Source organism: Boleophthalmus pectinirostris, unplaced genomic scaffold (assembly GCF_026225935.1).
Source record: "Boleophthalmus pectinirostris isolate CB_2022bp ecotype Guang Dong unplaced genomic scaffold, ASM2622593v1 HiC_scaffold_6, whole genome shotgun sequence".
Classification (NCBI taxonomy): Eukaryota; Metazoa; Chordata; class Actinopteri; order Gobiiformes; family Gobiidae; genus Boleophthalmus; species Boleophthalmus pectinirostris.
The window spans coordinates 2,784,701-2,807,713 of record NW_026571447.1 but is presented as its reverse complement, the minus strand read 5'-3'; the positions used below and the strand labels follow the sequence as shown (position 1 = coordinate 2,807,713).

The 23,013-nt window shown below is 43.0% G+C and overlaps 2 protein-coding genes across 2 annotated transcripts; one reads left to right on the top strand and one right to left on the bottom strand.

Annotated features, from left to right (window-relative positions):
• Nucleotides 1-497: 497 nt before the first annotated feature.
• LOC129411723 (zona pellucida sperm-binding protein 3-like) lies at nt 498-22,008 on the top strand. Its single transcript, XM_055163358.1, has 9 exons — nt 498-727; nt 3,522-3,890; nt 14,023-14,138; nt 15,358-15,461; nt 15,937-16,111; nt 18,108-18,213; nt 18,641-18,729; nt 20,601-20,674; nt 21,668-22,008. Exons 1-9 carry the CDS (start codon nt 566-568, stop codon nt 22,006-22,008), a joined length of 1,536 nt encoding a protein of 511 aa, XP_055019333.1. The 5' UTR covers nt 498-565.
• On the bottom strand, nt 8,005-9,645 carry LOC110161304 (tripartite motif-containing protein 16-like). The gene has a single exon (XM_055163984.1). It carries the CDS (start codon nt 9,628-9,630, stop codon nt 8,005-8,007), a length of 1,626 nt encoding a protein of 541 aa, XP_055019959.1. The 5' UTR covers nt 9,631-9,645.
• Nucleotides 22,009-23,013: the final 1,005 nt, after the last annotated feature.

Below are 23,013 nucleotides of genomic sequence, written 5' to 3'. Positions count from 1 at the left end.
GCTCTAAACTACATTTAAACCAGATCTAAAACAGGACTAAAACCAGGTCTAAACCAGGACTAAACCATTCTAATCTTTGCTACTCTACAGCAAATCAAGTAATCCAAAGTATTCAGATTACATTACTCACTTTAAGTAATTTAATGGATTACGTTACAAACTACATTTTGGGGTATGTAATCTGTAATCTGTAGGGGAATACATTTTAAAAGTCACCTTCCCAACACTGGACATAATTATATAAATGTAAATGTACAAGTCAAAATAAAATAGTAAATAAAATAAGTAATAAAATCTCAGCTTTATCATCTCTGAACTGTATTACTCAATGTGCAACAATTAAAGCCTAAATTGAAAATATATAAATTTCTATAATAAACTCTCCGTTGTGCCAGATATTTAGTTTTTTTTCCAGTTTTCTTTCCCTGTAGTTCCGGGACGCAGCAGCAGGGGGCAGTATTGTACAGGCGTCTCTCGTACGTACAGGTGCAGCTGATTTCACCTTTTGACCCTGACGCAAAGCACGTACACGAACCCCAACCTGACCACGACCCCAAACATTAAAATGAGATTATATCTGTTAAACCGGCGCTTTACTCTGCTCTTGGCGTTTCTTGTGGATGTGACGTTCCCCGCGGAGGTGCACACGGCCGGCTTCGTGAAGACACTTCCCCGGACAGAGCGCTCCTCTCTGCCGCCAACACAGCTCCATGTCCCCGGGCCCGAGGTATGGACTCTACAAGCGTTTTACATCCCATTAAAAACTGTATAAAGCGTTTGGATCATTCTCTAAGTTTGACTTTATTTGGTGGGATAATACGTGTAAATATACATTCTAGTTTTAGACTGACTGAGAAGCAACTTGTGAAGAAAAGTTTGTGATTTGTTGAAAATTACAGGGATTGGAGTTCCACATTGATGACGTCACAGTAGTAATAATCAATCTTTTTCATAATAAATCTTTATTTATGAACAGTGTTGGAGTAACAGATTACATGTACTGGAGTTACATAATCAGAGTACAAATTATGAGTAACTGTATTTGGTTACAGTTACTGTTTCAGTGAGTGGGAATTGGATTACAGTTACTTTGTTGAAATAAATGGATTACGGGACGGTATGTTCTTGTTTTCACATTTTGGGCTGTATCCCTTTGTTTTTTTTGTTTTTTTTTGTTTTTTTGGTATTTCCACTCATTGCCGAAAACTAAACCAGGACTAAATCAGGATTGAACCAGGACTGAACCAGGTCTAAACTAGATCTAAATCAGGACTAAACCAGGACTAAATCCAGATCTATAACCAGGACTAAAACCAGGTCTAAACTAGGACTAAACCAGGACTAAAACCAGGACTAAAACCAGGACTAAAACCAGGTCTAAAACCAGGTCTAAAACCAGGTCTAAAACCAGGTCTAAAACCAGGTCTAAAACCCTAAACCGGACTAAAACCGGACTAAACCAGGACTAAAACCGGACTAAACCGGACTAAAACCGGACTAAAACCAGACTAAAACCTACTGTGTGGACCGTGTCTCCTCTTCTTCTATCGATAATATTTTTAATTTGGTTCAGTAAAGTCTGGGCTTTTTATTTTCTTTTAGCAGATACAACATCTCATGTTATGATTTCCTCGTCTTTGCTTCTCCACAGCAAATCAAGTAATCCAAAGTATTCAGATTACATTACTCACTTTAAGTAATTTTATGGATTACGTTACAAACTACATTCTGGGGTATGTAAACTGTAATCTGTAGTCTGTAGGGAATTACATTTTAAAAGTCACCTTCCCAACACTGTTTATGAAGCACTTTTTAAAACAAGCTTCACAAAGTGCTGTACAGGCAGCAAAGAACAATAAAAAATAACATCCAAAAAGCAAACAAAAACAATGAAGAAATCAATTCAGTTATAATAAATAAGTGAATAAAATAGAATAAAACATAAATAGAAGATCAAATCAAACTAAAACCAGCAAAAGGAAGGTCATCTGATAAAATTTAGTTTAAAGAAGTGATTTAAAAGATGATAATGCTTTTTTTTTTTTTCCTTTGGATGGAAATTGATTGAAAAAATTGAAAAAATGCTGCAAACCAAACGCCATTTTGTGCATGTGCAGCTGAAGAGTTCTATCCAAAAATGAGTAACAATTTACACACTAAAAACATATTTTTCTGTGACTTTAAACATACTTTCAACAGAATAAAGGTGTTTGGTTATATTTTTATTTGGCAAATTTTTATTTCTGTGTAGGTTAGAAGAGTTTTGACATAATGTACAATATGGTTGTTATATAAGTAACAGCTCTAGAATTCCCTCATGTGACGTCACGATTTCTTAGCCTGATTCATCAGCCGGTTTCACTTCATAGAAACTGTCTGACCTAACAGGTATATTAAGCTTTTCCAAAATCCTGTAGGAAGAAGGACAATAACGTCTTTCCCCTTGATAAAAATCATCAAACATTCTCTTTGTTCCATCTTTAAATCCTCGATCTCGGGAATCGTTGACGACACTGAATGTCTGGCTCTTCGCTGATTGGCTGGTGCCCGAACTTGCACCTCTGGGTTTTTGCGAACCGTCTAGTGTATTCTGATTCCTGACCTAGACGCTGGAGAGAAATGAAATTGAGCAGAGGTGTTAGGTGGCGCCAGTCTGACTAACAATTTTTAGAAGAAAGTCAAATTTGAAACCTGAAAAAAATATAAAATTTTTAGTAAACATATTAAATCTAACAATTTTACGTGTGTTTTAGTAAAATGAGCCGTCCAACCTGTCATAATCACTTTTTAAATCTGTAAGAAATGAAGATAGACACAAAATGAACACTCCAAGACCTAGCAGTATAGGTTTATAATAAAGTCTTAATTGGCCTAATTTATCAGGATCATGGTTAAAAAATTAAAAGCACTGAGAATAGAGACACTAGACAAGGATGTTTAGAAAGAAAATGTAGCTTATTCTGTGGACTGTCGAATATTTTAGGCCAGTCTTAATATCCAGTAGTAATTTTTTTAGACAAGCACTGCAATTGCGTTTAAATTTGCGATTTTTGTTTTCATAGGAGGATTCTGTTCACATTTTAAACTGAACTGACAAACAGAATCACCACATGTTTAAACAAACTAAACTACAGGGTCAGTGTTTTTTTTTTCTGCAGAATGAGACCGGAGATTTGTGGAAGAAATGATGGTACAACTTTAAAAATTTCAACCTTTGCGATTTGCTGATTACGTCTGTTCCAATTTTGATTAATTTGTGTTGAATCTTACAGTTGTATCTTTAATTGTCCGGAGCTGTCAGTCAATCTTGTTATTTGGAGCAAAATTAAGACTTGTTTTTTCATTTTGTTCATTTCTAGTAGCCTAATAAAACCAAAAAAATTAAATGCAATCAGTCAATCAATATGGGAACAGCCTATAAGTTTGTAATGTTGCCCAGCTGTAGCCTATGTAAAAGACACGCTACTCTAGACTGTAAATTAGGACATTCATTTAAATGTTTTCTCTTGTTGTGTCTGTAGTTCATGGACCCGGCTCTCCCTCCGCCGTACCTCCTCCTGCCCATGTCCGTGGACTCGGTGAGGCCGCTGTTGGACCCGGAGCACTTCCATCCGTCCGCGGGCACCGGGCTGGAGCGGCTGCCTGCCCCGGTCCAGGAGCTCCTCAGAGCGGCCAGCGGCCCCCGGCCCGACCCCGCGGAGCCGCAGCCCGAGGCCTCCGTGCGGATGGACTGCAAGCACAACCGCATGTACGTGGAGGTGGACCGGGGCGTGCTGGCGAGCGGCGACCGGGAGAGTGCGCTCAGGCTGGGCTCATGCACCCCCACCAAAGCCACGGAACAATACGTCTATTTTGAGTTTAAGCTGAACAAGTGTGGCACCAAACAAACGGTGAGTGTGAAGGCAAAACAGGTTTTATTCCTGTTTATTTAGCCTTATTTTCTTACCTTATTCAATACTCATTTGAACCTCGTTTGGTTTTAGATTAGCTTTAAATACCGACATATTCCATCAATACTACTACGACCGTATTTTCCGGGTCATTAGATGAGGTCTTAAGCCTCTAACCGCATCAAAAAATGACCGCACGCTGCGCAATCCAGAGCGCCCCATACACGAATCCACTCGAGTGTCCCAGCACGACTTCAGTAAACTATAAAGCCACACCACACGCAGTGCATGCAAACACACACGGAGCAGACAGCGACCACACAGCGAAAAACACCCGCGGACACACTCATCACTCCACCTCGACGAGGAACGAACTGAAAAAGTGAGTGCAATGTGCCAATCTGAGTCACAACTGAACAACTGAGTCATTGCCACTGATCCAGTGGTACACGCCACAACTGAACAAAGCCCAGAGTCACCGAGAAGGCCACAAACAAACAAAACCACTCATCCATTTAACTGTTGTGTTTCGTTTAAAGTCCAGTGCGGTTTATTTGTGAAAAAAGTTCAAAAATAGACCATTTAATGACAGTGAGTCTTATAATTCAGAGCGCCTAATAGCCCGGAAAATACGGTAAATAATAGTGATGGGCAAATGAGACGGAGCTCAGGAGCACGTCTTGTTCTTTCTGAAACAAATCACTCTGAAGCGCTGCCTCGGAGCTCGTCTCGCAGCAGCTGCTCACGTGACCAAAGTGTGGAAGTGTCGGCCCCTCCCCCTACTGCTTCACTATGCGTGTCAGTCGCTTCAGTGTATCGAAGCGTTTCATTGGCTCAGCGAATGTTCCGCTCTGCAATTGGTTCAGAGTGCTTCAGAGTGTTTAGCGCACTTCCGTGGTTTGACAAACTGCTACAGTGTAAAAGATGCACCAATATTCCTTAAAAATGTTGGGTAGTGAGGAGTATTGTGTGACGTTAGTGGTGATTTTGGCGACTTTTGGCATTTGTTTCATTTTCGATGGCATCTACAAGTGGAAAAAATCAATCCATGGTTTGGGATCAGTTTGATCTAATTCCACCTAACAAGGTAACACCTATTTTCTTATTTACAGCTGCTATTTATGTTGCTCTTTACATATTATTTTAAATCATCATTATTATTGTTGTTGTTAGGTTCAGTGTTGCTCTGAACACAAGTATTGACTTATAGTTAAATTTGTCCACTAGAGGTCAGTGTTTCTCCGAGGCCTCAGACACGTCGAACCATTTGAGACAATATTGCGACTGAGGTGTCAACGCTTCACAAAACTCAATTCACCCATCACTACTAAATAATAATAATAATCATAATCATCATCATCATAATCATAATGTAACATACCAAAACAGGAGACAGATAAAACCATTTTCACAACAGCCAGAAGTGTCCTGTTGTAGGGTTGTGGAACTTCCGGTTAATAGTTTTCTACCACAAAATGTTTGTAGACATGTGTGTCGTATTCTCCAGCAGCTTCATTAGTCTGCCCCATCACCAAATCTTCAACCAACAAAGTCCACAAAGGAGAAACATTCTTCATGAAGAATTTATCCACAACTATCAAGAGAAGAAAGACGAAAACTTAAAGGAAAACAACAACGACACATTAGTGAACTACTTGCACTGCGAAAAACAAAATCTAGTCATGGTCAGAACGTTTTATTATGATTTCAGTAAATTTCACTTCTAAAATAATCTGCCAGTGGAATAAGAGTTTTCGTACTTAGAATCTGAAAATACATCTTGCTGCACTTAAAATAAGAAACAGAATCGCATGTTGCTTGAATTAAGTAATGTACTTCACTCAGACTGATTCTAGAATTAAAATTCAAAATGGATATCATGATGTTAATATTAGCATAGATAGAAACATGTACCGTATTTTCCGGGCTATTAGGCCCTCTGGACTATAAGACGCACTGTCATTAAATGGTTTATTTTCTAACTTTTTTCACAAATAAACCGCACTGGACTTTAACGGAAACACAACAGTTGGATGGGTGAGTGGTTTTGTTTGTTTGTGGCGTTCACGGTGACTCTGGGCTTTGTTCAGTTGTGGCGTGTAGGGAGGGTGCTGTCTGGGACTGCAGGCTTGTTGGCGTGTTCGCAGTGACTCAGTTGTTCAGTTCTGGCTCAGAAAGGCACATTGGACTCACTTTTTTGGTTCGTTCCTTCGCTCCGTTCCTCATCGGCGTGGAGTGATGAGTGTGTCTGTGGGTGTGTTTCGCTGTGCGGTCGCTGTCTGCTCCGTGTGTGTTTGTGTGTTCTGTGGGTGGTGCGGCTTTGTAGTTTACTGAAGTCGTGCTGGGACACCGGAGTGGATTCGTGTATAGGGCGCTCTGGATTGCGGGGCGCGTTCGTTGTTTGATGGGGTTAGAGGCTTAAGAGTGCGTCTAATAGCCCAGAAAATACGGTAAACATCTCTAGCATTCATATTGCTCAAATCTATCGATCTAGGCCGATCCAGTAACCAAATGTTAAGATGAGTAAAGTGACAGACATAACTCAGTGCAATCTGATTACCATCCAGAACAATCATGAAGATCGCTTTCAGTTGCTTTTCCCACTAGAGATGAATGAACAGTGATTCCGGACAAGTTTATCGGGCCAAATTCTGTTGTTTCCATGAACGCTGCCCCGCATCGAAGCAGTGGCCACTCCAGTTACAGTGCACACCTGTGGAGTGGGCTCTTTGCCAGTTTTAGAAGAGACTTACTACAACCTGTGCATCGACGAAATCCAGGACGTCCATCTGGGCTCCAAACCATTTTTCTATTCTACTTTTTTCCCCTTTTGCTTTTGACATTGTCACGTTCATTAAAGAGAAAAAGTCTTCTATAAACTTTTTAAATAATAAAAAATTGCTTTCCTTTCTGCAAGAAACTCGTCCCCTACCTTTAGATCACAACGTTTGGAAAACACTTTGGGGAGATGATCCATTATGTAAAAACAAGTCATCTGGAGTAGCAATTTGAAAGGAAACTTAAAGGGTTGAATCCTAAAACAAATTGTCCACAAATTTGACCAATGGTTAATACTAGGTTAATCAAAGCAACATTAGAGAATCACTTTATCTTGGGTAATATTTATGGACATAAAAATAATCAAATAGGCTCAGCCCTTCTTGAAAAAAATTTAAACGAAATTTTAAAACTTTTTTTCCAACTGACAAACTGATTTTAGGGACAAATGGGATGCAATAACCAATGCCGGTCTTGAATGTTTTCCCCAGAGATTCATTCAGTGAAATCAGCAATATCCTTTTTTTTTTCTTCAACTGTTGTGATTTTAATATATGTGTATTATACTTTTAGTCAGCACTATTAATGCCATGTAACACACATATGCACAATATGTAAACCCAAAACAAATGAAATGGAAAGGAGCATTTCTTCAAGACTTCATATACTCTAACAGGTAACTATGCCCTGTCAGTCATCGTATCATAGTCTTCCATATGACCCCTTGTATATTGCTGAGATTTTATATTACTTATTTTTCTGTTTTATTTTGACTTTTGCATATACATTGATAAAATTATGCCTTATTTGACACATGTTATTATTAATAATATGTTATTATATTGTGACGTGAGCTACTGTATATATAATAATAATTTCCCTTGTGGATCAATAAAGTTTGTCTAAGTCTAATACAGGTAAAAAACAAAGTAAGAATAATATTCAAAATTTTGCATCAATATTTAAATCGATTGTCTTTTTTATGAATGTATATGTATGCATGTATTAATTATTTAATATTTTTGGATAAAACTCGAAGTGAAATACAAATATTACAACAACATTACAACTCTTAGGAATCAAATATTTTTTATTCTTCTATGACAAAGATAGCAACTATGATTTGAAATGCTTTACTCATCATCTCATTCTACTAGAAACATACATAAGTGTAAATGTGCAACAACAAAAACAAAATGCATGCATGTTTTTTTTTTTAGTTTTTTTTTTTTTTTTTTATGAGGGAACAGCATTATAATATGGTAGAAAGCTTAAAAAAAACAACAACAAAACAGACCACGACCAAAATGGCATGTAACTCTGACTGTTCAGGAGGTTATTTAAGTTTAAGGAAATGTGCCGTAGATAAAGACCCAACCCTGACCCCAGCGTGTAGAGGCTGAGTGAACTGTGTCTGGACTCTGTGGAGGAGCCTCATGGTTTGACCCTGAACACTGTAAAAGGACAGAGCCCCTGCGCTGTGGTCCAGGTAAACCCCGATTCTGGACCCGACTGGACCTGAGATGTTAGAGTTGACGTTGATAAACAAAAATGAGCAATAACCTTCACTATCACAGTATAAGGCCCAGGATTTATCATTGTACCCAAACACACAGTTTCTCTCAGTGTCTCTGTAAGCAGCTGCTACTCGAACTGTCCCATCCCACTCCAGCTCCCAGTAACAGCGGCCTGTCAGCTCCTCCCGGCTCAGGGCCTGATACACACTGAATCTGTCTGGATGATCTGGAGACCACTGCTTTTCAAACACAAATGTCACTCTTGTGTTTCCATCAGACAGAGATAGACGTGGGTCTGCTGTGTCTGGGTCCAGGGTGATGTTCCGTGCGTATCTGAGGAAGTCCTCTCTGCAGCTGGGCTCAGGGCTCAGTTCCTCTTGGATTTGAACCATGTTCTTCTCCAGAATGAGCTGCAGTTTGTCCCTGAGCGCAGACACAGCTCTGGACACGTCCTCAAAGTCCCTCCTTGGTCTGGTCTGGATCCTGGACTCTGTGCGCTGTGTGTCTGTGTCCAGAGGGGGGCAGCGCAGTATAAACTGGTTATGATCCTGGGTGAGGGCCAGTGTGTCCAGCTCAGAGAGGCTCCTCTTCAGCTCACTCACGTCCTGCTGCAGTTGGTCCTGGAGCTCTTGGACTGGGCTCAGTTGGGTCTGCTCCTGGGAGCGGATCTGCTGCTCCACTTCAGAACGTCTTTTCTCCAGGAGAAGGGCCATCTGTGTGAAGCTGTCCCCGCTGTGCTGCAGGGCCCTCTGGGCAGAGCGGCTGATGTTCTGTGCCTCCTGTTGGAGCATCTTCAGGTCTGTCTCTTTGTGCTGGAGGCTCTGGAGCAGCAGGACCCTCTTGGCCGGCAGCTGTGCCTGCCTCTGGGCCCTCTCTGAGGCAGAGGACACGGTGTGGTGGGTCTTGTGGTGCTCCATGCAGCAGACCACACACAGGAGCTGCCCGTCGGTGCGGCAGAACATCTTCTTCACCTCGTTGTGCTCGGAGCACAGGTTCTCCTGGAGGTGGTGTGAGGGCTCCACCAGCTGGTGTCTCTGTAGCGCTGCGGCGTCGTGATGAGGCTGTAGGTGCTTCTCACAGTAAGAGGCCACACACTGCAGACAGGAGCGCAGCGCCTTCAGCTTCCTCCCAGTGCACACGTCACAGCTCACATCTCCAGGAGCGGCGTAGCAGCGGTCAGCAGGGGGCGCTGTGAGCCCGCTCCTCCTCAGCTCCTCCACTAAACCTGCTAACATGATGTTTTTGCCCGGGACAGGCCTGGGGCTGAAGTTGTGCCTGCACTGAGGGCAGCTGTAGACCGGCCTCTCTGTCTCCTCTCTGTCCCAGTGACTGTGGATGCAGCTGCTGCAGTAGCTGTGTCCACAGGGAATAGTGACCGGCTCCTTCAGTTCCTCCAAACACACGGAGCAGCTCAGAGCCGCCGGGTTCACTGTGCTCTGCGCCATTTGTGCCTCTGAGAGAAACACTCCCTTCAGGAGGGATGATAACAAAAATATAAAAACAGCTGTGTCTTCAATTGCATAAATTCAGTATTTTAGTTCCTCTTATCAATAAAATGATAAATTATTAACCAAAATCACATGGTAGAAAATGCTCCTTCCTCGTGTATTTTATTATGTATTACAGCTTCAGATATCAAAGTGCCAGCTGTTGTTTTTGGCCTTATTAAAATAGGTTCACTCTTTAGTATTGCTGCAGACAGGGAGGTCCGCCACCTGCTTGTTGTCAATGGAGATGTTACAGCTTTATCTGAAATATTTCACTGTAGAGCATTATCTATCATTCATTCAATTGTATGTGTTTATCCATCCATTTTCGTCCGCTTATCCAGGGTCGGGTCGCGGGGGCAGCAGCCTAAGCAGGGACTCCCAGACTTCCCTCACCCCAGACACGTCCTCCAGCTCCTCCGGGGGGACCCCGAGGCGTTCCCAGGCCAGCCGAGAGACATAGTCCCTCCAGCGTGTCCTGGGTCTTCCCCGGGGTCTCCTCCTGGTGGGACATGCCCGGAACACCTCCCGAGGGAGGCGCCCAGGAGGCATCCGGAACAGATGCCTGAGCCACCTCAACTGGCTCCTCTCGACGTGGGGGAGCAGCGGCTCTACTCCGAGCTCCTCCCGTGTGACTGAGCTCCTCACCCTATCTCTAAGGGAGCGCCCAGCCACCCTGCGGAGGAAACTCATTTCAAGCGCTTGTATCCGCGATCTCGTCCTTTCGGTCACTACCCAGAGCTCATGACCATAGAGTGTAGTGTAGAGTATGTGTTTATTTTGCTTATAAATATATGAAAAACATGCCTCTTACACAGTGCTCACACCTAGAAAGTGCGTTCTTGGGCTCTGTTTGCTTCTGTGTTGTCTTCAGCTGAAGGTTGACTGATAGGTAAAATAAAAAGTACAAGATATTTTTTTATGCTGTTGACCCACTTTGGGAATGAAGGCACTACAATGTGTAAAATGTACCCCAATGCTATCAAGGGAACAGTAATGTAATGATTTGAGATCAAATCGGTACACTTATCACAAGTGTCCTCAAGTGTAGGGCCCGACTGATAAGGATATTTTTGGATCCAATATGATAGCGATACAATGGACTTTGGAGCTGATATAAAAAAGCCGACATATTTAGTGACATAAAAAGTGACTGTAAATATTCAACTAATTCTAAAACTTAGGTTTGGCTCTGTTGGATTTTAAATTGGGTTTGTTTAGGCAACTATTATTGTTATTCTGCCTCTTTACAGTCATATTATCTACATATATATTTTTAAGTCGGTAGGTCGGCCTAATGGCGTTTTTGCATGACATTCTAGCCAATAAACAAAGTAAAGTACCTTTATCAGCCTTTAGCGGTAAATGTGTGCGCTCCATGGTAATTATGTGTAAATGTGGCCCATTCACACCACTCTTCACAGCTCATTTACATATCTTACATATCAGTGTGTGTCTAGTAATGTGTATACAGCCACTATAGTCACTTTGCATTAGGCCAGTGTGAGAAAACAGGCTGTTTCTATGTGGGAGCTACAGCAGCTAGGCTCTAACCAATGAGAAAGAAAAGTAACTTCAAAACCGACATGTTTGCAACACTCACCGCTCATACAAACACCTCTCAGATCACAAGCCTTCACAAACAAGTGTCTTTAATCCTGACTCAAAATGATTGTCCATGAAAAGAATAGAATCCAGCAGCTGTCTATGTGATAGTCAGTCCTCTCTTCTCCTCATTCGGACTTTTTTTGTTGCTGGCCAAAACTGAGCTTAAATGAACTTTTATTTATAGTTAGTGTCGTGGATCAGACACGTGACTCTGGGGGTGCGTTCAGGTGCATTTGGGCAACACAGACAAATTACTCCTCTGAATCCTGATGCGGCGCCACATATTAGGACATTTATCTGTCTGTAAATTGGATTAAATGAACATAATATAGAGAGTCTTTATAACTTTATTATCTTTATAATGAGGTATAACATGCCACGTGGACTATCAGCCCATATCGACAAGATTTACACTGATAGCCGATATGTCTCTAAGTGCCCAGATCGGCCGATCATTTTGGCCAACCGATATATCGGTCAGGCTCTACATAAGTGTGTCATATCAATAGTGTGTTTTTAACATGAGGAGAAGCATAGAAGTCAGTGTGTATCTAATATCTTTAAATATGAATAAAAACTGTGTTCTTTACAAACATTTATACACCACTTCATTACAAAAATGCTTGGAAAGAGCATGATATCAATATGTTATAAATACATTTAAAATGAGCACAAAACACACAAGTTACTACAAATGATCTAAATGTGTGAAAAATGCATTAAGAATCTATTTCATACTACTTTTCTATATGTGTCTGTCAAAGGTGTTCTCTGCTCTCCCCTTCCTCTAGACGACTCCTCTCCTCTTCACTTCCTCTAGACGACTCCTCCTCTCCACTTCCTCTAGACGACGACTCCTCTCCTCTTCACTTCCTCTAGACTCCTCCTCTCCTCTTCACTTCCTCTAGACGACGACTCCTCTCCTCTTCACTTCCTCTAGACGACTCCTCCTCTCCTCTCCACTTCCTCTAGACGACGACTCCTCTCCTCTTCACTTCCTCTAGTCTCCTTCACTTCCTCTAGTCTCCTCCTCCTCTCCCCTTCCTCTAGTCTCCTCCTCCTCACCTCTCCCCTTCCTCTAGTCTCCTCTCCTCTTCCTCTAGTCTCCTCTCCCCTTCCTCTAGTCTCCTCTTCACTTCCTCTAGTCTCCTCTCCCCTTCCTCTAGTCTCCTCTCCTCTTCCTCTAGTCTCCTCTCCACTTCCTCTAGTCTCCTCTCCCCTTCCTCTAGTCTCCTCTCCCCTTCCTCTAGTCTCCTCTCCCCTTCCTCTAGTCCCTCTCCACTCTCCACTAGTCTCCCTCTCCACTTCCACTAGTCTCCTCTCCACTTCCTCTAGTCTCCTCTCCTCTTCCTCTAGTCTTCCTCTCCTCTCTTCCTCTAGTCTCCTCTCCTCTTCCTCTAGTCTAGTCTCCTCTCCACTTCCTCTAGTCTAGTCTCCTCTCCACTCTCCTCCTCTAGTCTCCTCTCCACTTCCTCTAGTCTCCTCTCCACTTCCTCTAGTCTCCTCTCCTCTCCTCTCCACTTCCTCTAGTCTTCTCCTCTCCACTTCCACTAGTCTCTCTCTCCACTTCCACTTCCTCTAGTCTCTCTCCACTTCTCTCCTCTCCCTTCCTCTAGTCTCCTCTCTCCCTTCCTCTAGTCTCTCTCCTCTCCACTTCCTCTAGTCTCCTCTCCACTTCCTCTAGTCTCCTCTCCACTTCCTCTAGTCTCCTCTCCACTTCCTCTAGTCTCCTCTCTCCTCTCTCCTCTAGTCTCCTCTCCACTTCCACTAGTCTCCTCTCCACTTCCACTAGCTCTCCCTTCTCACTCTCCTTCCTCTAGTCTCCTCTCCACTTCCTCTAGTCTCCTCTCCTACTTCCTCTAGTCTCCTCTCCACTTCCTCTAGTCTCCTCTCCCCTTCCTCTAGTCTCCTCTCCCCTTCCACTAGTCTCCTCTCCCTTCCACTAGTCTCCTCTCCACTTCCACTAGTCTCCTCTCCACTTCCACTAGTCTCCTCTCCACTTCCACTAGTCTCCTCTCCACTTCCACTAGTCTCCTCTCCACTTCCTCTAGTCTCCTCTCCACTTCCTCTAGTCTCCTCTCCACTTCCACTAGTCATCTATTAAATGAATGAGAATGAGTGATATGTGTGAGTGTGAGTGTGGCCATTCTACCTTGTCAAAGCCTGATCCCGTCAGACCTCAGAAGCTCAGCAGCTCTGGGTCTGGTTAGTACTTGGATGGGAGACTGCTGGGAAAATCAGGTGCCACAGGGGGGCGCCAGTCGCAGAAATGTTGTGTTGCGTCATCGTGTCCTTCGGCAAGACACTTCACCCACATTCCCTGGTATAAAAGTGGTGTGTGAGTGAGTGTTGGTGGTCAGACGGGCCGATGGCACAGACTGGCAGCCTTGCTTCTGTCAGTCTGCCCCAGAGCAGCTGTGACTACAATAGTAGTTTACCACCACCACGTGTGGAGTGACTGAATAATACTCTGGAAAACATCGGAGTGTCCAGAAAAGCACTATAGAAAATTGATGCAGCATTATTATTATTATTTAATAATAATAATTTAATAATATGATTTGAGTGCGGTGTAACTGTGAGCGGGCTCGCCTGTCACAGATCTGATGTGTAACTTGGCCTGGTGGCATCACCTGTTTGTCATGGAGGTAGTTGGATTTCATGTCATAGCTCCGACATCCAGAATATGCACGTTCCTACAGCTTGATTTTTATAAAAAATCTTACACTTGAATGTTTCCAGAGGGAGCAGGACCAGGTGGTTTTCTCCAACACACTTCACTATGAACCAGAGACGAGCCCCAGTCCCATCCGACGCACGGCCCCCTTCACCCTGCACCTGTCCTGCCGCTTCAACAGGTAACTGCACCTGCCCTGCGTCAGGGTTATCAAAAGTAACGAAATTCTGATACCAAAATTAGTACTGAAAATAAACACTAATTTTTCGCAGTTATCGATGCTAAAAAAGGTCCCAGTGACAGGACAGAAATGAACTTTTCCTGAATGTGTTTAGAATGATGTTGATCTGGATCAGAACAAGTAGAAGACACATAGACTAGTACACACACATGGACCAACATGAACCTACTGCACCACTGACCATTACACAGATAAAACACATGGGGATAGAAAAGAAAGTTCTATTTCATGTCTAAATATTGTTTTTATTATCATTGTGGTAGCAGAATCAGTATTGACTATAGTGTGTTCCTTAGTATTGACATTGAAATGTTAGTGTCATGACACTGCCGGGCACCTGTCCTGTCAGTTCAACAGAAAAACTGCCTCTGTCCTGAATGTTCCACAATATGTCTTTTTTTAATATTTTTTTTTTTAATGTCTGCTTGACATAAATGAAGATAAGTTTTTCATACTGTGAAACATTCTCCAGGCAATAAAGTTTCCATGGAGACATGGGGGTCTAGAGGTCCAAGTGTGATTGGTTTGGTATCCACACTTCAAACTCCGCCCCTGCTGTGGGTGTTTGTATCAGAAACACCTGGAATCAGGGCAGTCCTGTGTGATGTCACCAACTACTGGTAATCACAGAGGCTCTTGGAGGCAGGTACGAAGGCAGATTTAGGTGTTTTTAAGCTAAAGCTGCAAAGTTTTGAAAAGACAATGGCATTAAAATGCTTATTGATAATCTTGATACTTTGCGTGACATCACACTGGGGGTGTTCTACATGTATTTGTAGGGTGGAATGTTCATCAGTTACCATGTTGATACAACACACACATTAGCAAACACTGCCAAAAATGTTTCAAAATAGTCTGAAATCTCGAGAACAATGTGTGTGTTTGATTTTTAACAAAAGCTGAGAGTGAATAACTGAAAAAGTGTTTGCAAAAGCTGCCAAACATGTCTAATGTTCACTGTAATGTTATTTGAGAGGGACTTGTTGAACTCTGCTCACTTGTTGTTGTTCCAACTATGTAAATTCTTTATGGTCAAATAGTTTTGAAATAAAGAAAGTCTAACAAGAGACGGCAGAACCTATAGTTAGAAGTGGATTTATTGTTTAGCTCCACTTTAAACTCCTGTATTCTGGTGTAACTCCTGGTTTATGTGTTTCAGATTCCAGTACTCGTACAAAGTCGGCTACAGGCCCAAACTGAGCGTCCGAAACCTGTTCAGACGGATGAGGAACAGGAACAAACTCACCCTCTCTCCAAGAAATGGTGAGCCCACATTTGAAGTCTGTTTTACGTGTGCTCTTCCTTAGTTTTAAAGATGCACTGTAACATTTGTGGTGCTTCTGCCTGTCTCAATGGAAATTTGTGTTTGCCTGGAATGTTCCAAAGTATAGCATTAAACTTATCTATCTTGCATTTCTTCAGGTGTTTTAATTACAGCAAGAATGCATCTTATTCATCTTATTCATGTTATTCATGTTATTCATGGTGTTTTTGAATGAGCTCACCTCTCCACAGATTTGATCCATAACTTGGGAGGATCCTCGTTCTGTTTTCTAGTGTTTCTTATCTTTGTGGTATCAGTATCGGTATCGAGTATCGAGTCTGAAACTTTAGTATTGTGACAACACTAGAGTAAAATAGATGAGGAAGAGATTTCTCATGAAAAACAGTTGAAATGACGTCAGTCTCTGTTTGTTTTCATAACTTCTTTGTGTATTTTAAACTCTCTTATCCTCAGCCCTGTGGGAGCCCCTGTCCTCCTCCGACACTTTCACTTTAGGGAGGCCCATGTTTTTTGAGGCCCAGGCAGAGCTCCCCTCTCCTGGGCAGAGGCTGTACGTTCACTCCTGCTTCGCCACCCCAGATCCATCGCCCTCCTCTGCTCCACGCTTCACCATCGTCAACAACTACGGGTATGGAACTGAGGCTTTAGAAAAGGGGCTCTGTGTGACACCAAGTCCACTGACTTCAGTGGGAGAAAAGTGCATCACATGCCGTAGGCCGCTCCTGTGGATATCTGCAGATCATGTTAATGAGTAGCAGATTTTATTTTCATTTTCACCACATGATTATGTGACAGTGCCAAGTCCTGTGTGTGTCACTGATTCATCAAATTGGACAGAGAAGTGTGTACGTGACAATGGACATGTCCTGGTGTTGGAGAAAACAGGTTCGACTTGAGCATTGACGTCTTGAATACAGGAGAATACAGATTACTGAAGCATGTATGAATTACTCTGCAAACAGCTTCAGAGGGTCAGTGAGAAGGAAACGGCTATGACAGAGTGAAAAGCTCTAAAGTCCATGTTGTAGAATAAGTCTGCTGTAATGTGGACCAGATCTGTACTGTCCATCAGGTGCTCGAGGGCCCAAAGGAGTTTGCCACAGTGCACAGGTGCTTTGTGGATACTTTGAAAACACATAAGATTTCAATGTGGGAAAAAAAAGTTATATATCTCTACAAATATGGACAGGGCAGTGTCTTAGGAGCAAATGGATGCTCCTCTTATAAGTAAATCAGCCACAGAGGGCTTAATTTTATAGACACCCTGAAAATCAAAGTGAAATAATGATGTTGTCAAAATGTCTGCAACTCTAAATGCTTCTCTGCATGTTTGACAACATCGTGAGATGCTCCTAATGAGATGATGGGTGGAGTCTTGTGGGATGTTCTCCCAGATCTGTGTAAGAGCATCACTGAGCTTCTGTAGAGTCTGAGGGGCAACCTGGAGGCACTTGATGGACACAAACATTATGTCCCAGAGGTGTTCTATCTGGTTTAAGTCAGGTCATCGTGAGGGCCATTCATCCTCCAGGTTCTGCCTCCAGACTCTTGCCACATGAGGCCGGGCATTGTCATGCATCAGGAGGAACCAGGACCTACTGCACCAGCGCAGAGTCTGACGCTAGGTTCAAGGATTTCATCCTGATACCTAATGGCAGTCAGACTGGTGTTTGTAGTCAGTAGAGATCTGTGTCCCTCTGTGGATCTGCCTCGCCAGAACATCACTGACCACCACCAAACTGCTCATGCTGAACCATGTTACAGGCAGCAGAGTTCTCCTCATCTTCTCCAGACTCTTTCACGTCTATCACAGGTGCTCAGGGTGAACCTGCTCTCCTCTGTGAAAAGCTCAGGGCACCACTGGTGGACTTGCCAATTCTGGTGTCATCTATCAGATGCCAATGGAGCTCCACGGTGCTGGGCGGTGAGCACAGGGCCCACTACAGGACATGGTGTCCTCAAGCCTCATGAAGTCTGTTTGGGACAATCACACCAGTGTCCTGCTGGAGGTCATTCTGTAGGGACAGTGCTCAGCCTGTTCCTCCTGCACAAAGGAGCAGGTATGAGGTCTGCTGATGGTTTGAGGACCACCCCTGTACGGCCCTGTCCAGCTCTCCTAGAGGAACTGCCTGTCTCCTGAATTCTCCTCCATGTTCTGGACATTGTGCTGGAGAAACATTAAATCTCCTGTCTCCAGTCTGTGCAGCTTCTGTAGTGTTATAGAATCACCTCATACTCCCAGTAGTGATGATCACTGGAGCCACAGCAGCACTAGTGGAAAAACAGCCACAAAACACCAAGAGGGAGAAACCTGAAATGAACTCCACATTCAAATCCAGACCTGTTTGAGGGGCTGTGTCTCTGGTGCTGCTCTAGTGTCAACTGTTGTTTATTTCCATTAAAAGAAGAGCATCCTTTTATTTTTAACACATTGTCCTGTCCAGGTTTGTAGACATTTATAACAACATATTATTTTCACATTGATTGAACTGATTTGTTTTCAAAGTATTCCTTTTGTTTTTGTTTTTGACAGTCTTGTATTGTGACTATTCAAATCTCTGTTGTAGTTTGACATTGCGAGATAGGGCCAGTGCTCTGTGGTGTTCATGTGTGTCCCTTCACAGCTGTATGGTGGAGAGCAAAGACGGCCGCTCGTCCTTCATCGCTCACAGGAACGACGTGGTCAGGTTTTCCGTGGACGCGTTTGTTTTCCACGGATTCGAAGGAAAAGTGAGTGAATGTGAGATATTTAGACGACCAGTCAAAAGTCCAGACACACTTTTTCATTTAGGTTTCCTCTTTATGTCCAGAATTATTCACTGTAGACTCTAGATGGCTGGATTTCACATGACATCACAACATTCTATAGGCCAAGAACATTGAATCAAATACAGTTCAGATATAAACTTTGTAAAGCTTTTGGATATTTCATGACAAAGTAGAGTGTTCTTCATAGAGAAAAGTGTCTGGTGCAGTTTGAATGTTGACTTCATATAATACATACATACATAATTCTACATCTGTTGCTTCATATTTGATTTGTCCTGTGTGTATTTTGAAAGTAGAAAGAAAAGTCTGAATGAGAGGCTGTGTCCAAACCTTTGACTGCTCGTGTGGACTCGTGTGTTTCTGCATTTGTTTCTTTGCACTTTTCCAGCAGCTGTACATGCACTGCTCCATGTCACTGGGCCCCGACACTCCCACCATCACAGACAAGTCCTGCAACTACCAGCCTCAAACCAGGAGGTCAGTGGTTCAGTCTCCACTTTAGATTAACCCATTTACCCCGGATGCTGCGCAGTGCAGCGCTGAGTGTCCTGTCAGTGTTCTGGATTGTCTGGCGATCAGTGTAACTGGTAAAGGCGAGGCCACATCTGGAAGCATGGGGGGGCGTGTCCTCCTCTCACTTCCATTCACTCCCATAGAGAGACACAAAACTGCCGGAGCTGTATTGTCACGTTAAACCTTCTTTATGGTGGCGTATTATTTCTCCATTGAAAAATAATCCAAATGTATCAAATAAACATGGTCAAGCACAAAAATGTTGTGCTTGACCATGGACAACAAACGGACAACATTTTTGTGCTTGACCATGTTTATTTGTTACACGACATAGTGATATGGCTCTTGTTATAGGAGCGTCTGGAACAGCGACCAGATCAAGTGGTTGAGCGCGTTCATGCACTGGCAGTAAAGGGCAATTTTACCAGGTCTTGATGGGAACATGTGCGGGATACATTTGGAGTATTTTTCAATGGAGAAATAATACGCCACCATAAAGAAGGTTTAACGTGACAATACAGCTCCGGCAGTTTTGTGTCTCTCTATGGGAGTGAATGGAAGTGAGAGGAGGACACGCCCCCCCATGCTCCCAGATGTGGCCCCGACTTTACCAGTTACACTGATCGCCAGACAATCCAGAACACTGACAGGACACTCAGTGCTGCACAACATCCGGCGACATGTTGTGCTTTAGAGTGTTTCAACTATTCCACTCGTCTATGACATAATTGGATCGTTGTTATTTTTACATTTCATGTCTCAAAATGGATTCAAAAACAACTTGATGAAAACAGTTCTGCTGATTTCCACACTGTCCCTTTACCGTGCTGATGGCGCCGCTGACAGAGACTGATTCTGAATACTGAAACAGCTCGGGTTTAGTCCTGCTTTAGTCCAGGTTTAATCCTGGTTTAGTCCTGGTTTACTCCTCACTTAGTTTTGGTTTAGTCCTGGTCAACTCCTGGTTTAGTTCGTGTTTAGTCCTGGTTTCAACCTTGTTCAGTACTGGCTTAGTTCTGGTTTAGTCTTGCTTAATTCCTGTTTGCATCTGGTTTTGTCATGATTTTGTTTGTTTTAAAAAAAAAAGAAAAGAAAAAAAAAACTTAATCTAGTTCTGGTCAGATTTGGTTTAGTCCCGGTTTCAACCTTGTTCAGGCCTGGCTTAGTTTTTATCTTAATCCTGGTTTAGTCCTGGTTCTGTATGCAGTGCAAAAGTCCGGCCAGGTACCAGGACTTAATCTGGGACTGGACCAGAACCAGGACTGAGACCGAGACCAGACCGGGACTGAGACCAGGCCCAGAATAAAGGAGAGGGGGACAGAGTGTGGTGTAGGTCCTGTTGTGTTGAGTTTATTCTGGTCTCTGTTCTGGCTCGTGTTGGTATTGTATAATATCGGCTCGTTTCCCACGGCAACAGTGAGTGTCTCCTCCATGTTGAATGAAAGTTCACATCTGTCTCTGCATTATACGTCTCTATTAGAACACGGCCCCTGATTGGTTGACGTGACGTGAATATTTGTAGAAAATTCAAAATTTTCAGCTTTGGCCAATTTTCCATCATTCTCCCCGTAGAACTTTATTCACACATCAGCGTGCCTTTACACTGGGTTAACATGTAAATCATTGGTCTTGTTTGTGCCAGACGCGTTCAGACTGAACACGTCTTGAAAAGTGGATTTGACACAATGTGTCTCCTGTAGGACCATGTGAACTACTGCACACACTCAAATGTTCTTCCTCGTGTCACAGTTTGAAAATGGGCTTGAGCAGCTTGAATTCTGGAGCAGGTGGATGAGTTGAGTCACAAATCCATTTGTGTTTCATGTGTTGTTCAGGTGGGTGGAGCTTCACGGTTCAGACGATGTTTGTTCCTGCTGTGAGTCGCACTGTGGCTCTCCTGCCTCCACAGGTCAGTCCCGTGCACTGCCACCGGGGGCGCCGTCTCCACACTGAATAACCAGGACTTTCACTGAAATCACATGTTTATAATCCAACGTTAAAGCTGCTGGTTTAGTCCTGGTTTAGTCCTGGTTTAGTCCTGGTTTAGTCCTGGTTTAGTCCTGGTTTAGTCCTGGTTTAGACCTGGTTTAGTCCTGGTTTAGTTTTGGTTTAGTCCTGGTTTAGTCCTGGTTTAGACCTGGTTTAGTCCTGGTTTAGTTCTGGTTTAGTCCCAGAGACACTAAAGGACGGTCAAATGTAGGTTTAACACCAGAGAAGGGCGGGTGGGTCAAATGTGAGGACAAACTTCCCTACAGGGACAATAATGTGAATCTTAAAGTGTGTGTGACTTAATCTGGTGGGATAATACCTGTTATAAATATAAATTATAATTTTACACCAACCCAGAAGCAACTTGTGGAGAAAAGTTGAAAAATCTGTTATGCAAATGAGTCATGTGATTTTAAGTTTAGTTTCTGTAAAATGTAAACAAATGTGCACAAAGCTGCATTAAACACATTATTATTCAGTGTATATTTGATTCGTCCTCGTAGGAAATAAAAAAGTCTTAAGTGTCGTCTGTTTTTCTTAATGCGCCTCATAATCTGGTGCATTTTATAATCTGAAAAATACAGTAATACTAAGAATTCAGAAACACGATCACTCAGTCAACAATAAAATATCTTCTTTAATGTTCACAGATTTATTTTTGTGATTTATAAATAACGTCTATTGACTTGGGTTGAGAAGATTTGTGATTTTTTAAAAATGGGTCCCCAGAAAAAAGTTTGGGAAACACAGATTTACATTCATGTCAGAAAGTCAAATTTCCATCCCAAGAAAAGGTTAAACAGTGTAAAAAATGTGATGTTCTTGCTCTGTTGATGTCAAGTGTTTGAGTAAAGTGTGTATTCTAACCTGTCATGGGCACCTTGACCTTGAAATATTTGTCTTTTCTTTTCAGAGACTGTGATCAGCAGCAGAGCCTGGAACATGAACGTCAAACCTGCAGCAAAGAAAAACCGGCACAAGTCCTCAGACAGATCCACCAAAAGGAAGTGGAACCCCTCTGTGGTCCCAACCTTCAGACCTCCAGGAGAGAGGGGGGAGACGGGAGAGGCCCAGCCCATCTCCGAGGCCGTGCGCTGGGCTGTGACGGAGGAGCGGCCCCTGGAGGTGGTGGGCTCTGCGGAGGTGGAGGAGCTGGAGGAGCTGGAGGAGCTGGAGGAGGGAACGCACCGGATTTTTGAGGAAATCTTTGACCTGGCCCTGTACAACCTCCCAGAAAGTGAAATAAAGACATGAAAATGAAATGTGTATGGTGATTCTGAACACAGAAACAATTAGGATTTAGTCCTGGTTTAGTCCTGATTTAGTCCTGGTTTAGTCCTGGTTTAGTTCTGGTTTAGTCCTGGTTTAGACCTGGTTTAGTCCTGGTTTAGACCTGGTTTAGTCCTGGTTTAGTCCTGGTTTAGTCCTGGTTTAGTCCTGGTTTAGTCCTGGTTTAGTCCTGGTTTAGACCTGGTTTAGTCCTGGTTTAGACCTGGTTTAGTCCTGGTTTAGTCTTGGTTTAGTCCTGGTTTAGTCCTGGTTTAGTCCTGGTTTAGACCTGGTTTAGTCCTGGTTTAGTCCTGGTTTAGTCCTGGTTTAGTCTTGGTTTAGTTCTGGTTTAGTCCTGGTTTAGTACAGGTCAGTCCCGTGCACTGCCACTGGGGGCGCTGTCTCCACACTGAATGACTGGGACTTTCATTGAAATCACATGTTTACAATCCAAAGTTAAAGCTGTACTATGTCACTTTTCTGGTGAATGGTGCACCACCTGTTTGTCTCCAGGTAGATGTTGCTTTATTATGTTCCACAGTATGGCATTCAACTTCTTCTGTTTCCATGGAGACGAGCAGGTGATGCCACTAGATCAAGTTCCAGGTCTGGGGCTTCATTTGTAAAGCTCGTTTACGCACAAATCTTTGCGTAGTCGCTCTTTACGCCAACAGCAGGATTTATGAAACTCGTCCTAAGTGCCGCGCTTTGCTTCTCTCTACGACAGCTCCAACCTGCTGTAAACTCTACACAAAGTCTGGAGACACGGGGAAAAAAACAAACTCATGGAGTTTGTTGAAAATGTCAAAAGTTTTCTTGACAAACACACATATGTGGGAGCAGTATTTCTCGACGCCAAGAAGGCTTTTGACACTGTAAATCACCACATTCTTTTACCTAAATTATCCCATTTTAGTTTGTCTAAAGAGGCTCTGTGCTGGTTTGAATCTTATTTTTCCCACAGACAATGTGTTTCCCTCTCTGGTTTTA

Excerpts from the sequence above, each read along its gene's own strand:
- LOC110161304 (XM_055163984.1), bottom strand. The coding sequence starts at position 9,630 with ATGGCGCAGAGCACAGTGAACCCGGCGGCTCTGAGCTGCTCCGTGTGT.
- LOC129411723 (XM_055163358.1), top strand. The coding sequence starts at position 566 with ATGAGATTATATCTGTTAAACCGGCGCTTTACTCTGCTCTTGGCGTTT. Across the intron at positions 15,462-15,936 it reads CACCCTCTCTCCAAGAAATG|CCCTGTGGGAGCCCCTGTCC; the intron begins GTGAGCCCACAT and ends TCTTATCCTCAG. Across the intron at positions 18,214-18,640 it reads TCCACGGATTCGAAGGAAAA|CAGCTGTACATGCACTGCTC; the intron begins GTGAGTGAATGT and ends GCACTTTTCCAG.